The following is a 15,037-nucleotide window of genomic DNA, read 5'->3' as shown; positions in this document are numbered from 1 at the left end:
TACTAGTTTGTAACTATAGATACCGGGGGGCATAATTAAATACAGGACAAGTGGGAGTCGAGTCCCCACATTGTAGTTGCTCACAACAACCCTGACCTGCCAGTTTACGCCATTTGACCTGAACGAGGAGGTCATGAGAGAATAGTACATAGAGATGATTATGTTATTGGTTCTATGTAGTATTGTAAAGAATATTAGCTTGTCCAGTAGACATAGAATGTCAAATATGTTAAATGTCTTTCTGGCCCCCAAGCAGAGGTCCAGCTTACTACCCAGCACCTTGGCTTTGGTGTGTAGTGCTCTGCCAGTGCTGTAGATGAGCCTGTATTGATCCCTTTTTGCGGTTCTGGTCACAAAGCTGAAGAAGGCTAATAGGGATCAATCTCCTACTCCCTGCAAGGGGATGGGCAGGGCCAGGAGTGAGCTAAGGCTCATGCTGAGCTGCTCATCTCCTAGTCAGGCCTCAGACCATGTTGAGAGGTGCAGACCTGCCTGTTCTGTGCCTGGAAGCCTGGACACAGGTGCAGGCCTCTGGCAGCCTCATGTGCCATGGATTCCTGAAGCTCTGCAGGGTAGGCAGGAAATCCTGATGCTCCTGGTGATGCCCACACTGGCCCACATGGTGCCCAAGCCTGGTGGTAAACCCCCATTGTGATCCTTCTGTCTGGTGTCACTGCAGTGGCACGGCTGTTCAATATATGGTACATCCTGGCACTGGTCACCCATGAGGAGCCAACATGCCTTGGACCTGGGGATGCAATTGCGGCTGAGTCCTCTTTGGTCACTGGGCCCAGGGCACAGACAGCAGGAGCTGAGGTGGAGTTCTCTACCTACCTGGTACAGGAAAGGTCCAGCAAGAGCGTTGGGATCTGCCTATTGGGTCAACTTGCCTTTAGAGATCCTGGGAATTGTCAGACAGCAAGAGTCACGGGCCCCATCATTGATCTCTGAGGTATGTGTCACCATGTTCGAGGAGATCCCCTGGTGTCCAGCCCACAATCCCTCTTGCTTCTCATCTCAGTACCAGTCATCAGGCATGAAGTATGGATCGCCGGTCTCCCATTGTGGATCTGCTGAGCATGACTGGTCACCGAGATCCCTGCAGAGGCACACATCCCAGTCAGACTGTTTCTCCTCCAGACATGACCACTGATACTACCTTTCTAGTAGATGCTGCATGCCAGGTACTGACCGCTCCAGATATGGCTCAATGTAGGCAGGGCACCATCACAGACTATTGATGTCATCTGCATCACAAGCCACCAAAACACGCCATTTGCCCCCGCTCCAGTGACTCATTCCAAGATACTTCTGGACGCCAACTCCTCCTCCGCATCACCTGCCAGGGTGGTCCTTCCCCTTCACAAAGGGGTGACAAAAATAACCAATACCTTCTGGCAAACCCCCTTTTCTCTGCTCTCCGTCTCAAAATGGGCAAAGCAACATACTTTATCCCAACAAAGGCTGCTTCTACACTCGCCCCCTCCTGTCAGAGGTGGCATGGTAAAGAGGCAATTCGAAGCAGGCTAATGAGGCTCTAACATGGAGATTCAGCGCCTCATTAGCATAATGGCAACCCCATGATTTCAAAGTGCAGACTTCAAATTGCAGATCGACAGTGAAGACAGGGGCAGCTTCAAGATAAGCACCCCACTTTGACATTCCCTTACTCTGATCTAGTTTTGTGGGAATAAGGGAAAGTCAAAGTGGAGCGCTTGTTTCAAAGCTGCCCCCATCTACACTGCCAATCTGCAAGTCAAAGTTTGCACTTTGAAATTCGTGCGGCCGTCATTATGCTAATGAGTGCTGAATATCCACCTTAGCACCTCATTACCATGCTTCAAATTGCCTCATTACCATGTCACCTCTGACAGGGGGCATGAATTCCTCTCCTCCCACCCTGCCCCAATTCCCTGATGGTTGAAGTGATTAACCACAGAGAACATCAGGAACAACCCGTGGCTATGCCCAAAAATAATGACTTCAAGAAGCTGGACTTGCTCAAATGGAAGATTTCTTCTTTGTCTAGCCTACAGTTGAGAGTGGTTCTCCTGGGCTGCTACAATTTTCATATGTGGACAAGTTTGAGAATTCCCTTCTGGAGAGTTCTCACAAAGAATTCCAGCTCATCCTCAGTGAGGGCATGGCCACTGCAGAGAAGTTCTCCGAATGGCATCTGACCACTGCCCTCTCCACAGCTCACACTATGGTATCCGTTATCTCCATACAGCAAGCTTCCTGACTGCTCCTTTCAGCAGTCAATCCAGACTCTCCCTTTCGACTACCAGGCCCTGTCTGTGGAGCAGACAGATAATAAATCACATCCTGTCCCACTCTGAAAACTTTGGAGCTCTGTGTTCCAGACCAGCACATAAGCAATTCAAACCACAACCACCCCACCACTGCAGCAAGAGAACCAGCCTCAGTCCAAAAGATCCTGTGGTGATCTTCCCTGGGCCAAGCCCTCCAACTGGTGGGATCAAGGGGGGAGTTGCCTTGGGCACAGCATTTCAAAGGTGCCTGGAGCACCAGCCCCTTTGGAATGCTGCAGAGCACTGTGCCACCACTCCATGCACTTGTGAGGGGGCAGAGGAGAGGCAGGTCTGACTGCCCTAAGCCCCATCCCTTCTACCCTTGGCTCCACTCCTTAAGAGTGCAGGGAGCCAGGCACTCCCTCCAACCTTATCCTTGGGCCCATGGATGCTGTTTGTGCTGCTGCCCTGAACACAGGCACTTCCTTCATTTTATGGTGGGTTCAGCCCACTGCCCATTTGTAGTCCCTCCCTTTGGCCTGGCTACAGCGACAAGGGGGTTTACTAAGTGCATGTTGGTAGTCATTGTTCATCTCAGGCAGTGGCTCACCCAGATTTACCTGTGCCACAGCGACTGGCTGGTCAAAAGCAGCTCCAAAGATTATGTATAACACAACATCAAGGTCCTGCAAGCCGTGTGCTGCTCCCTGGGGCTACTGGTCCGGGAAAAAAGTCCACATTAGTCTCATTCTAAATGATAGAAATATAATTCATTCATTCAGCTCAATTCATGCGAGAGCATTCCTGCCAGAAAGAGGTTCCAGGCTCTGCCGGACCTCATTTCAGAGATCTCTGGGCTTCGCCTGATTACAGGCAGAGTATGGCTGTGCTTGCCGGAGGACATGGTGGTGCGCACAGACCTTTTCCACCATGCCATGCTCTGCATGAGACCCCTCTAACAATGGCTGAAATAACATGGTAACTTTTGTGGAAATTTTTTAAGCCGCTCTTCCTTGGACTTTTGCTGTCCTTGCTCTTTTGGAGTATGCATTGTGCTTTTGTGCTTGTGATTGCCAAGTACTGTATTCTGAGACCAGCTCATCGCTACTTCCTAACAGCTGTTCTGAATTTTTCCTTCAGTCTCCATTTGTGCCATTTTGCTTTATTAACAGAGCTTAGCTAAAAATAGCAACTCAGATGATTATAGTGATACAGGAGTTTTAAAAATAACTATTGATTTTCTTGTTTTCTTTTTTACTTGCAAGTTACACACTTAGGCTTTTTAGCATACTTTCATACCACATTTTCCATGCTCTTGGTACAAGGCTAGTAAGCCATAACTGTTACTTGCGTGAGGTGATTATCATTTGAATACATTCTAGCATGAGGAGGTTATTGCAAGACTATATTTAGAGCCACATTTCTTAGGATCAGATCCTGACATACAAGTGTAAGTGTTTCCCAATGCTAAGTGTAATTCAGTAACAGAAATCTTGAGGGAGGCTGCCAAACTTATATCACGTCCCATATCCTTGTACAAATATTTAACAAGCAAAATTCTCTGTGCTGTGTCACACGGTGAGAATTATGACATTAAATCTAGTGCATTATTTCAAGTTGCAACAAAAACATACAGGAGGAGAGGGAGGGAACAGCTGAGCCCACAGTTATTCTGTAATACTACAGTTGCATTCCACTATTCATTTATGAGAACAAAATGCAGTCTTAGGCAGTTTTGGTAAGCTCTCTGCTCCATCTAAAGGAAATAAAGGATACTCTTACATGAAACATATTTCTTCCCTCGTAAATAGGAACTGTAGTATCTTATTACAAGTGTTAAAGTTGGTGTGGTGAAACCAGCCCCAGACATTTTTTGTGGAGCCTACATCACTGTTATTTCTAAATCCACTGAGCATATCCCTCCAATTGCTCATTACATTCTAATGGACAAAAGGCTTTAAAAATAACCTTCTCAAGGATAAGGAGCATTTCTAACCTCTGTAGCCTGTTTCTTCCTCTCCAACACCATCCCGATCTGGTTTCACTGTTCAAAGACATTCTGTTTTCAAAGGCCTCCAGCATGTGCTAACAATTAAACACCTATAAAATAAATGAGAGAGGAAAAAGGCAGTGTTGTGTACTGTGGGTGGTTCGTTTTGTCCGTTTAATATTGGAAACATATGTGACCATTTCTATAAATAGAAAACAGTTGAAGAATGCCATACTGGTACTAGGAACTTATACAATAATTCTACAATGACTACGCGGTCTTTTCTGCACCATGTTGCTGGTATATTGAAACTTGCTCGGTGTGGTGAATTTTGTAGTTCAAATAATCTTTTTCCTCCATATTCTTTCTTCCATTCATACCAACGCTTCCCTCTGCCAACCACAAACAGTCTGTCTCAATTCATTTAGATGCTGTTGATCACTCTTACTGCACTACAAATCCCTTCTAACATGAGTACTTTTTTGAGCAGAGTTGTGGTTTTGAAGACACCAGTTCTTTATAGGCATCCAGTTGAGCTGCTCAAGAGCCAGTATTTTGTCAACAAAACCCTGTTTAGACATTGCTTTCCATTCTACTTCTTTGTGCCCAGCAGGATGGATTGATTTAAATCACCCCAAAAAATCTATTTAAATCAATTTTATCTATTCAGATCAAGTTACCGATAAAGTGAAGACTGACTGTGCTTAGAATGCAGTTAATTTTGGAGTAAGTCCCATTGAACTCACTGGCACTTTCACTTTTTGAGAAAACAAGTGTAGAAGGGGTTCCCTTGGAAAAACTGAATTATGCTAAAGTAAAATAGGGATTAAATTTATGGCATCACCATTTTGGTTCATGACCACGGTGTTCCATGTAAGAGACATGTATTATGTAACATAAAATAAGAAAATGACATTCAGTGGCAACTGGCAACTCTAGATTTCTCTTGCTGCAGCTTTCGGTTTTGTATGCTTCAGTGGCAGATTCTAAACTTGGTTAACCAATTAAACAAGACGCAAAGATTAGCTAAACTAATTTTTTTTCTAGCAACATCCAATACAGGAAACAGCTTCAGAATTTGTCAAATGACACTAAAAGGCATATGGAGAGTCTTGAAGAATGATGCATTGCAAAGTGAATTATTTAAGTGACTAACCAGTTGATTCACTCAGCCTTATTCCCATCTTTAGCCACGTAATTGAATCCCAATGAGCTGTTTTCCTTATGGTGTTTCATTCTTGCAACTAGGCTCTACATCTTCTTCTTGCACTGCTTAAACTTGACATTTTTTCCATTGTTTTAGCCAGGGAAATAACACCTTCAAAATATTCCCAGATAGGGTCTGTCTTATTCCCAGAAGACACGACAGTTTTTCTGTGGCAAAATGTGGAGAAATATAGGAAGCTGTGTATGTGTATGCTGAGTAATGTCTTTTTCTTTCTAGTTGATTCCACTCTTCCTTTTTGTGCTGCCTCTGCCCTTTACTATATATTGTCTCTCTCTCTTACGACAATGTCTTAAATTACTCCTCTGCCATGCTTGGTTCAGGTCCATCACCACACGCACAATATAAAAACAATTCTTTCTTTCTGTCTTTCTTTACCCATGTCGCTTTTTAGTCTGCTGAGAAACAGAAATTGCAAGCCCAGAATTTGGAAGAAGCAAGAGTGAGAGGTTAGTTGGGCAGACTAGAGTCCTTAGGACAGACTTACTTCATTGTTATGAGACTGTAAGGGTATGCATGGCATGTTTGTGATGAGATTTAATTGTGACTTATTTTTAAATGAGAAATTTAGTATGGATTATTTTAAAAAATAAAAAATCAGATTTAAATAAAAAATCTGTTTTTATATCAGTTTTTATACACCCCAGTTCCCAGTTACTTGTAACTTTTTACCTTTCTAAATTGAAACTTTTCAGGTTTATCAACTCAGCCAAGAAGATAATTATTTTCAAAAATATTGTAATTCGTTGATTAAGTTGGGGAAGTAACTAAGTTTTACTTGTTAAGTTGCTTTTCAGACACATCCTTGTGTTCAGATATCTCGGAGTTTTCTTCTAAAACTTTTAGCATGCCTGTGCCTGAATCAGGAACTCCTATCTTTGCCATGTCTGTCTGTCTGTTCATGGGGAAGCACTTCTCAAAAACACTTTTTTTTCTTGTAATGCTTATGCAGCCGTGAATTTCCCAGACATGCTTAGAAGCAAAAGCTCCAGCTTATGAGGATGGAGTGATTTCTGTGTGGTGCCTTCAAGACCATTCAGGGTAAAACCATCCTTATAAGAGTTGGGCTGTTAAGAGGCTTAGGCTGCGTCTACACTATGTGATAAATTTGAAGTTAAGGCAGTTAGCTTGATGTTACCAGGTGACTGTCTTCACTGTAAAGACCATTAGCTTGATTTTGAGTGCACTAATCTTGAGGATACAAAATCGCAGTTACCTGATGGGTATAGCATCAAGCTCAAATTCAGAAGTTCGATTAAAGGCCAGTGTGGAAGTGCCACATCCTACAATCGAATTTATTAGCCTCCAGAATTGTCCCCTTTCTATCCCACAAAGCTGTGCGTGCGACACCTGTCTCCCAGCTCCCTGCTACTAGTGGGAGCTGGAAAACTGAACAGGCTGCTGCACTCCTGTGGCAGGGGCCAGGCACCTGTCTGTCGGGCTCCTTGAGCCTGAGTGGGGCCAGGCACCCAGCTGCTGAAGCTACATGTGGGGCCAGGCACTGCCCGGCCAGGCTGCTTGAGTTGGCATGGGGCCAGACACCCATGGGCAGGCACCCACCTACTATGTGCCCCCAGCCAGCAGGCTCCAGCAGCTTTTCCACCAGAACTGGTAAGTAACAGGGTTTGGCGGTTTTTTGAGAGAGGTTTTTTGGGGGCATGTTTTGGGGTGTTTTTGTGGGGGGGTTGTGTTCAGGAGGTTATTTTTGGGGGAAGTTAGGGTGGGCTGGGGCTGGGGGAGCCTGTGGGGATGGGGAGTAAACCCTCACATTTAAGGGACTATGGGGAAGAATGGACAGCCCTATTAGTCCATTAAATGGAGGGTTTACTGTACTAGTGGGAGCCAGAAAATTGACCACAGCTGCTGCGCTGTCTGTTTCCCAGGTCCCCCAAACTGCTGGACCCGGGAAACTGACTGCGCTGCTGCTCCTGGCTCAGAATGTGGGGCTGAGGGAACAGTGGGATAGGTTCCCACAATGCACTGCTGGAACAGTCGATGTTTGAGTTCAGTGTGGAAGCAATATGTCAGGTGTTTTTGGGAGCCTGTGGGAAGTGAGGATACTCAAAATCGAATTTAGAAAAACCAGCATTATAAAATCAATTTTAATACATTTGAATTTACCTCGTAGTGTTGACGTAGCCTTAGTTGGTAATGTGATGAGTTTGTGCCACCAGGCTGGCTGTTTTATAAAAGTATTCTGTTCGAGGTTGGCTCAGTAAGGAAGGCCTTATCAACAGTTCATACTATTGCAGGATGACCCCCAACTAAATCATTCCAACCATTTGTCAAGCCTGGCCTTTAAAACCTCTGGGGATAGAGATTCCACTACCTCCTAAGGCAGTGGTTGCCAAACTTTTCAGCACCACGCCCCCACTTTTGATTGTTGAGAAACCCTCACATCCCCCCATCTCTTCTTTACCATCATCCAACCCCCCTTTAAACAAAAAATTCAATTTGTAATTTAAAATAAACACAAATGTGATATAAAAGTGTTATTTAAAATTCAAAATAAGCACCAATAGTTTTTTTTTTTGGCCCCTTGTGGGTGCCTGGTGCAGCCCTAGCTAGCCAGCTGCCTGAGCCCCGTGCCAGCTGCCAGAGCTGCCCGCGCCAGTCGCCTGCCCACCTGAGACCTGCACTGACAGAGCCGCCTGCCTGAGCCCTGCACCGCCGGGGCCAGCCACCCACTTGCTGCCCAAGCCCTGCATTGTTTGAACCAGCCACCTGTCTACCAGCTGCCCACCCTAGCCCCACACTGCCAGGGCCATGCACCCACCCACCAGCCTGAGCCCCGCAAGCCCCGCACTACCACGGCTAACCATCTGCCCACATCCCATGAGTCCTGCAAGCCGTCCAACCACCTGAGCCCCACAAGCTGCCTGCCTGAGCTCCTCCCCTCCCACAAAGCCAGGCACCACCAGCCCCCAGCTCTTAACCCAGCCCCAGGCACCCCCAGTCCCCCATCTAATCCCATCCTCCTCCTCCTCCTCCTGCATCAACCCACATTCACGCAACTTTGCAGGAGGCAGCTAGCTCCACATGGGTCTTTGCCGGCTGCCTGCTTTTTATAGCGGTTGTGCCAGGTCAGACAAGTAAAGTGGCAGAGGCTGAGAACCAGAAGCCAAGGCCAGCTCTTTCTTCCGGGGAGGAGGGGGTGCTGGGTCCCTTCGTGCCTGCCCTGGAATTTCTTCATGCCCCTGCAGGGGGGCAAACCCCCATTTTGGAAATCCATGTCCTATTGCAACCCCTACACTACCTTCCTAGTGAAATAGCTTTTCCTAATATTCAACCTAGACCTTCCCCTACTGCAGCTTGAGACAAGTGATCTTTGTTCTGTCATCTGCCACCACTGAGAATAGTCTGGCTCCATCCCCTTTGGAACCCTTGTTCATGTAGCTGAAGGCTGCTATCAAATCTCTCTCTCTGCATCTTCACTTCTGCAGATTTCCTCAGTCTTTCCTCATTAGTCATGTGCTCCAGCCCTCTAATCATTTTCCATTGGACTCTCTCTCCAATTTGTCCACATCCTTTCTGTAGTGGGCAACCCAAAACTGGATGAGCACCCGAGATGTAGCCTCACCAGTGGCTCAATATAAAGGAATAATCACTTCCCTCGATCTGCTGGCAATATTCCTACTTATGCATCCCAATATACTGTTAGTCTTATTGTCAACAAGGGCATATCATTGATTCATATGCAGCTACTCTTCTACAGTAATTCCTAAGTCATTTTCTGCAGAACTGCAGCTTAACCAGTTGGGGCTCAGTCTGTAGCAGTGCACGGGATTCTTCTATCCTGAGCTCTGTGGACTTGATTTGTTGAATCTCATCAGATTTCTTTTGACCCAATCCTTCAATTTTTATAGGTCACTCTGGACCCTGTTCCTGCCCTCCAGCATCGCCATCTCTCGCCGCCATTTACAATCATCTACAGACTTCTGGGGGTGCAATCCATCCCATCATCCAGATCATTAATGAAGATGTTGAACAAAACTGGCCCAGAACCAACCTCTTGCTATCAGCTGCCAACTAGACACTGTGTCGTTGATCACTTCCCATTGAGACCAATGATCTAACCAGTTTTCTGCCCACCTTATAGTCCACTCATCCACTGCATTCAGTGCACCCTCGAAATGCGTGATTTTGAGTTGTGCTTAACTCACATTAACTCAAGCACAACTCAAAATCTTGCTCCCCCTGGCCCTGGCTCAACCTCCCCAGCCCATGTAGCCCTGGCTCAATCCCCACTCCCAGCCCTGTTCACAACCCACACGTGGGTGTGGCTCAACCTCCCCCCATCTGCCCTGTTTCAAACCCCCTGCGTGTGGCTCCAGTTCAACGCTCCGCCCTGGTTCAAACCCCCATGCGTGGCTGTGGTTCAGACCCCCTGCCCTGGTTCAAACCCCCTGCGTGGCTCTGGCTCAACACCCCCTCCCCGGCACAGCACCAGCTCAGTTCCACCCCCTGCAACCCTAACCCACCCCAGGCTTAACCCCCCACCCCCTCCCATGGCCCCAACCCTCCACCAGGCTTAAACCCAACCCCAGGACTTACTCTGCAAAAGGAGCTCTAGGTGCTCCTGCTGCTTCCCCAGCTGCAGCACGTGCATTCCTCCAGGGACAATGCCCCTCCCAACTTTCGTGAAATTCGGGTTATGCGAGAGACCGTGGGAATGGAACCTTCGCATAAATCAAAGGTCTACTGTACTGAAGTCAAAGTATATCACTGCTTTCTCCATATCCACAGAGCCAGTTATCTCATCATTGAGTTCATCAGGCATGACTTGTCCCTGGTGAATCCATGTTGACTTTTCCTGATTACCCTTAGGAGCAAGGTTTTCTGTTTTATGTAGATCAGGGGTGAGCAAACTTTTCACATCAGGCCCCACTTTTTGGTCCTGCAATTAGCCAGGCCCCTCCCCTCACCCCAACCTGTGGGAGGACCACAGGAAGGGGTGCAGGGAGGGGCACTTGGGATGGGGATGCTGAGGAGTTCCAGGGACGGGGGGTGCTTGGAGGAGAAGACACCAAGAGGGTATGTGGAGGACTCAAGGGGACTCATGACTGCAGTGTACGGATGAGCAGTAGTGGCACCAGGCTGAAGGCAGCCCTGCACCCCCACAGGCAGCAGTCACTCCTCACCAGCATCTTGGGGGACTCCCACAGGCACAGGCTGCAGAGCCAATATGGCTGCCTTACCAAGCCAAGAACTCACCAGCATGGCCCTGCTGCTTGACTCAAGGCCTCTGAACATGCCGATTGGCACAGCGGCAGGGGTGGTGTTCCCTTGGCGATGGCAGCAGTGGAGGCCATGGGGAAAAAGTAGAGGGCTGGGGAGGCAGTGGAAGCCTCAGGTGCAGGGGGGTGGCGGGGAGAGAGGAGCTGATCACACTGCATCCCCTTACAAAATGTCGCCTCCCCCCCACTTTGCACACCCTGATGTAGATGATGTATAGCTCCTGTCTGCGTTATCTTTAATTTTTTGTATTGTATGTTCTGTTAACACATAGCCAATGACAAATATTGGATTCTTACAAAAAGTTTCCAAATAAATATTGCAATATTCTGTTCTTATGTGCTCAGGTTAACATCTCCAATTTTGACATCGTCATGGAGTCTGATGCGGGTACCTTCATGCCAATGGGCCTGGGTTTTACCGGCAGTTGTAAAGCTCGTGCCATCCTGAAGGAGATTATGCAGCTGCTGCAGCCTATCAATGTGACAAACATTTATGAAGAAGGCAGTGAAACAGACACTGATTACTGGGTGAGAGATGGAGTACCAGGTAAGAGTGCTGGATGAAGTCATAGACAAAGTGGCTGAGTTGACCTAGCTGTTTCTTTTGTAGCTCTGTTGGAAGTTTGACAATATTTAACCAAGATCTTTTCTTTGGGTAACATATACTAGAGAGGAAATATGTAAATATTTAAGAAGTACCCTATAGAATTAGGACAAAATTTGAGCTCACGTATCAGTTTAATAAAGATTTAGATTATCTATGGAGCAGCCAATCTAAAATGTTCTTTTAGGCTTCATGATTATTATACCCTTTCCTATACCAGTGGTTTAAATACAGTAGTGAATTCCTCCTGCTTTAGTCTAACATAGGGTATAACTGGTGTAGTTAACTAATTAAATAAGCCATAAGGATTAGCTAAGCTAAAGTTTTTTTTTCTAGCAACATCCAATACTAGAAACAGCTTGGACCCCAAACATAGGATCACGAAACAAAAACCTACCTTTGAAATGCATCCCACTTTTCACTTGTTCTTATTTGATTTAATTTAAAAAAATTAGTTGTTTTCAAGAAATTTATTTAGCACTCAAAGACCAAAAGGTGATAATGCACTAAAATTTAAGAAGGACGGAGCCCTGTAAATATATTTGAAAAATAGCTTCTATGTTTACCTTATGAGACTTTCCTTATAGAGTCACCAATATTCTTCAAAAATATGGTGACTTAAAACTAGAGCAAGACAAAAATTTTTGGACAAATAGTTTATTTGCCAAAAATTGCAGTTTTGGATTACAGATTTGCAAATTTGACACGAGAGTTAAAGGTGGTAAAATTTTTTCTGGATGAGAAAACTGAGTGCATAGCCCCATATAACCTTTAACCTTATGTCAATTGGTGACTGTGTACTTTAGCCAGTTATTATGCCATTTGCCTGGGTGTTGGAGGCCCAGGTTTGAATCTCCACTCTGGAACAGGGACTTGAACTCAGATCTCCCTCACCCAGGTGAGTATTCCAACTAGCAGGCTACAAGCTTTGTAGGATCCGAGACTAGTTGATATTTTTGTTTAATTCTGGTATTTCAAAACAAACAAAAACCTTGGATTTCTCTTTATGGTGGCATGGGACTAAAGTACTTTATTTCCTCTATTTGTGATACTGGAATGAAGCAGACACACCTCAGATACTGTTGGAATCATTTTGTATTTGACTGTTTCATTTCTCTCTTCTGCTAACCTTGTGGAAGGTTGCTAGGTACTGCAGTGGGCAAGGAAGCATATGCTTCTTACTTTGGGGAAAATGTTGTTTTCCCAGAGCTCACCCCTCAGGTGTACTGTTTCTACTCATGGACAGTGGGTATTGTAGGCTGAGGGAGGTCGTGCCTCCCCAAACAGCCTGCTGTGGCCCTGCCCATGCTCTACCCTCAGACTCTCCCTTGCAGTTCCTAGCTCTCTGTCCTGCCCCAGACCGGCTGGGACTAGGCATTCCACTTCAGGTTTTCAGGGTAGCTGAAGCTGGGGCTATGTTGCCCACCTGGCACTTGGACAGGACCACCTGGTGCTCTGGAGATGGTGGTGATGCTATCACGCCACCCGGCACTCCAGGGTGGAGGGCGCTGCGCCCATGCCACCTGGCTACCCAGTGTTCTGGGTCTGGGCCTGTGGACGGTCTGGGTCTGTGGACGTGCTGTCTAGCAGCCCAGCATTGGGAGTGCTGTGGGCTCCTGCAGGCAAGCAGGGACAGAAAGAAAAGGAAGGGGCCTCAGGCAGAAGGGCAGAGGCCAGAGACGAGCCTCCCCCAGTGGCCCGGGCACTGGTCATCCATGTTTCTGCTCCAAGTTCTAGTTCCGAAGCTGCTAGTTCGTGACCAGCTGCTGTAACGCTGTAATTTACAGGTCCTCGAGCTAGGCGCCAGTCGCACACGTTTTAAACCAGCATAAAAGTATACTAAATTAAGGAATGGGTGAGAGCTGCCAATTGTCGCTAGCCCTGGCACTTGAGAATTCCCATTTTATCTGGTGCATATTTAGTGGCACAAATGCTGTCATGGTAAAATCTGCCTTGGGTTTTGGGAATAGAGAACCCTTTTTATGAAGAGTTGGAATTTTCTAGGAATCAATACACTACAAAGGAAAGGGAAAGTTTTCCCTCAGCACTGGGGTTGTTACTTGCTGATGAATTCCTACCTCCATCCCATACTGTCTGTTTCCATGTGCCCAGGGCCCTCACAGAACACTGCCCGACCTCCAGCGATTACCTGAATTACCCCCATGCTGCCATTTAACACCGCTCTTACCACCTACATCTATGCTCATGCCCCTAGGGGCAGAGCTGTGAGCGGTTATGTGGGAAGATCTGGAACCCCGGTTGCTGTTTGTGATGGGAGAGTCAGAGGAGGCTGAAAGGGGAGCACTGGGGAAATAGAGGAATTCACCTATCTGTGAGAATTCACCATGAGATAAACTGAGCTGGGAGGAAGAGGGGTTCTTCCGTTCCAATCAGTAATAATGCTTAGCTGTTACATATGAGAACAACAAGAAGTCCTATGGCACCTTATAGACTAACAGATATTTTGGAGCATAAGCTTTCGTGGGCAAAGACCTGCTTCGTCAGATGCATGAGTGGGGGGTGGGGGGAAGTTCAGAGGAGTATTTAAAGAGTGGGGTTCCAGTAAAAGGGAGGACCAGAGCTGACAAGGTCTATTCAGTCAGGGTGGAAATGGCCCATTATCAGTAGTATAGATCAAGAGAGGAGAAAAAACAAGTCAGATTGGTCGGGGGTGCATGGCCTATTGTCGGATTCTAATAGATATTCTAATATTCTAATATTAGAATCTGACAATGGGCCACATCCTCCTGGAGTGATCTGACTTGTTTTTTCTCCTCTCTTGATCTCTACTACTGATAATGGGTGTGACAAGGTGAGACTGGGAGGGGGTAAGAACGAGAGGGAAAAGCAGGGCAGGAAAACAAGCAGGGTGTGAGCAGATGGAGAGGAAGATGCCCTGGGTCAATTGGGGCCAGCTGGTCCCACTTAAGCCTGCTTTTAAAAGAACCCTTGTCTGGTAGGCAGGGGGAGAGAGAGGAGGAGAGAGCTGGAGGACAGGAGCAAAGCAAAGCAAAGCAAAGCAAAGCAAGTTTTCTAGAGGGACCAAAAGAAGGAGAGGAGTGCTCAGCTGCAAGGGGCTAAAGCCCCTGCCCAGGAGGCCTGGGATTTGGAGTGATGCCAAGCAGGCTGAATCCACAGGAGGAGCCAAACCAGGAGGGGGAACAGGCTGCGGCTGCTGCTGCTACTACCACAGCCACTACCTGGAGGAGGTACGGGGGAGGGGGAGGAATTGTCTGGGGAAGTGGCCCAGGGAAGAGCTGTGGTGCTCATAACAAGGGGAGCCCTCCCCCACCACCAGCAGCCACACAGGGTCCCTGGGCTGGAACCCGGAACAAGTGGGTGGGGCCCCGGTTCCCCCCAGACCACCATCATCCCCTTCCCCCTCCTCATGAAGGGCAACAGTGTCCGGGCCAGGGGAGAGTGGACTAAATAGAGGCCTGGAGCCCAGGAGCCTGGCCAGCCTTGCCACACGGGCCATTTCCACCCTAACTGAATAGACCTTGTCAGCTCTGACCCTCCCTTTTACTGGGACCCCACTCTTTAAATACTCCTCTGAACCCACCCCCCCAACTCATGCATCTGATGAAGTGGGTCTTTGCCCACAAAAGCTTATGCTCCAAAAGATCTGTTAGTCTATAAGGTGCCACAGGACTACTTCCTGTTCTCGAGGATATAGACTAACATGGTTAACTCTGTGATAGCTGTTATATAGCAATTTTCATCGGCTGA

The 15,037-nt window shown here is 47.0% G+C and overlaps 1 protein-coding gene across 5 annotated transcripts in view; it reads left to right on the top strand.

Moving 5' to 3' along the window:
- CPQ (carboxypeptidase Q) overlaps positions 1 to 15,037 on the top strand; it is a 352,558-nt gene that overhangs the window by 282,571 nt on the left and 54,950 nt on the right. For all 5 annotated transcript variants that reach the window (XM_074985680.1, XM_074985678.1, XM_074985679.1 and 2 more), the window contains one exon: positions 11,050 to 11,251. In XM_074985680.1, coding sequence (XP_074841781.1) covers positions 11,050 to 11,251 — 202 coding nt within the window. The remainder of the gene's footprint in view (positions 1 to 11,049; positions 11,252 to 15,037) is intronic.

This window comes from Carettochelys insculpta, chromosome 2 (assembly GCF_033958435.1).
Source record: "Carettochelys insculpta isolate YL-2023 chromosome 2, ASM3395843v1, whole genome shotgun sequence".
In the NCBI taxonomy this organism is placed as follows: domain Eukaryota; kingdom Metazoa; phylum Chordata; order Testudines; family Carettochelyidae; genus Carettochelys; species Carettochelys insculpta.
The sequence above is the reverse complement of the archived record's forward strand: the minus strand, read 5'-3'. Positions and strand labels throughout refer to the sequence as shown.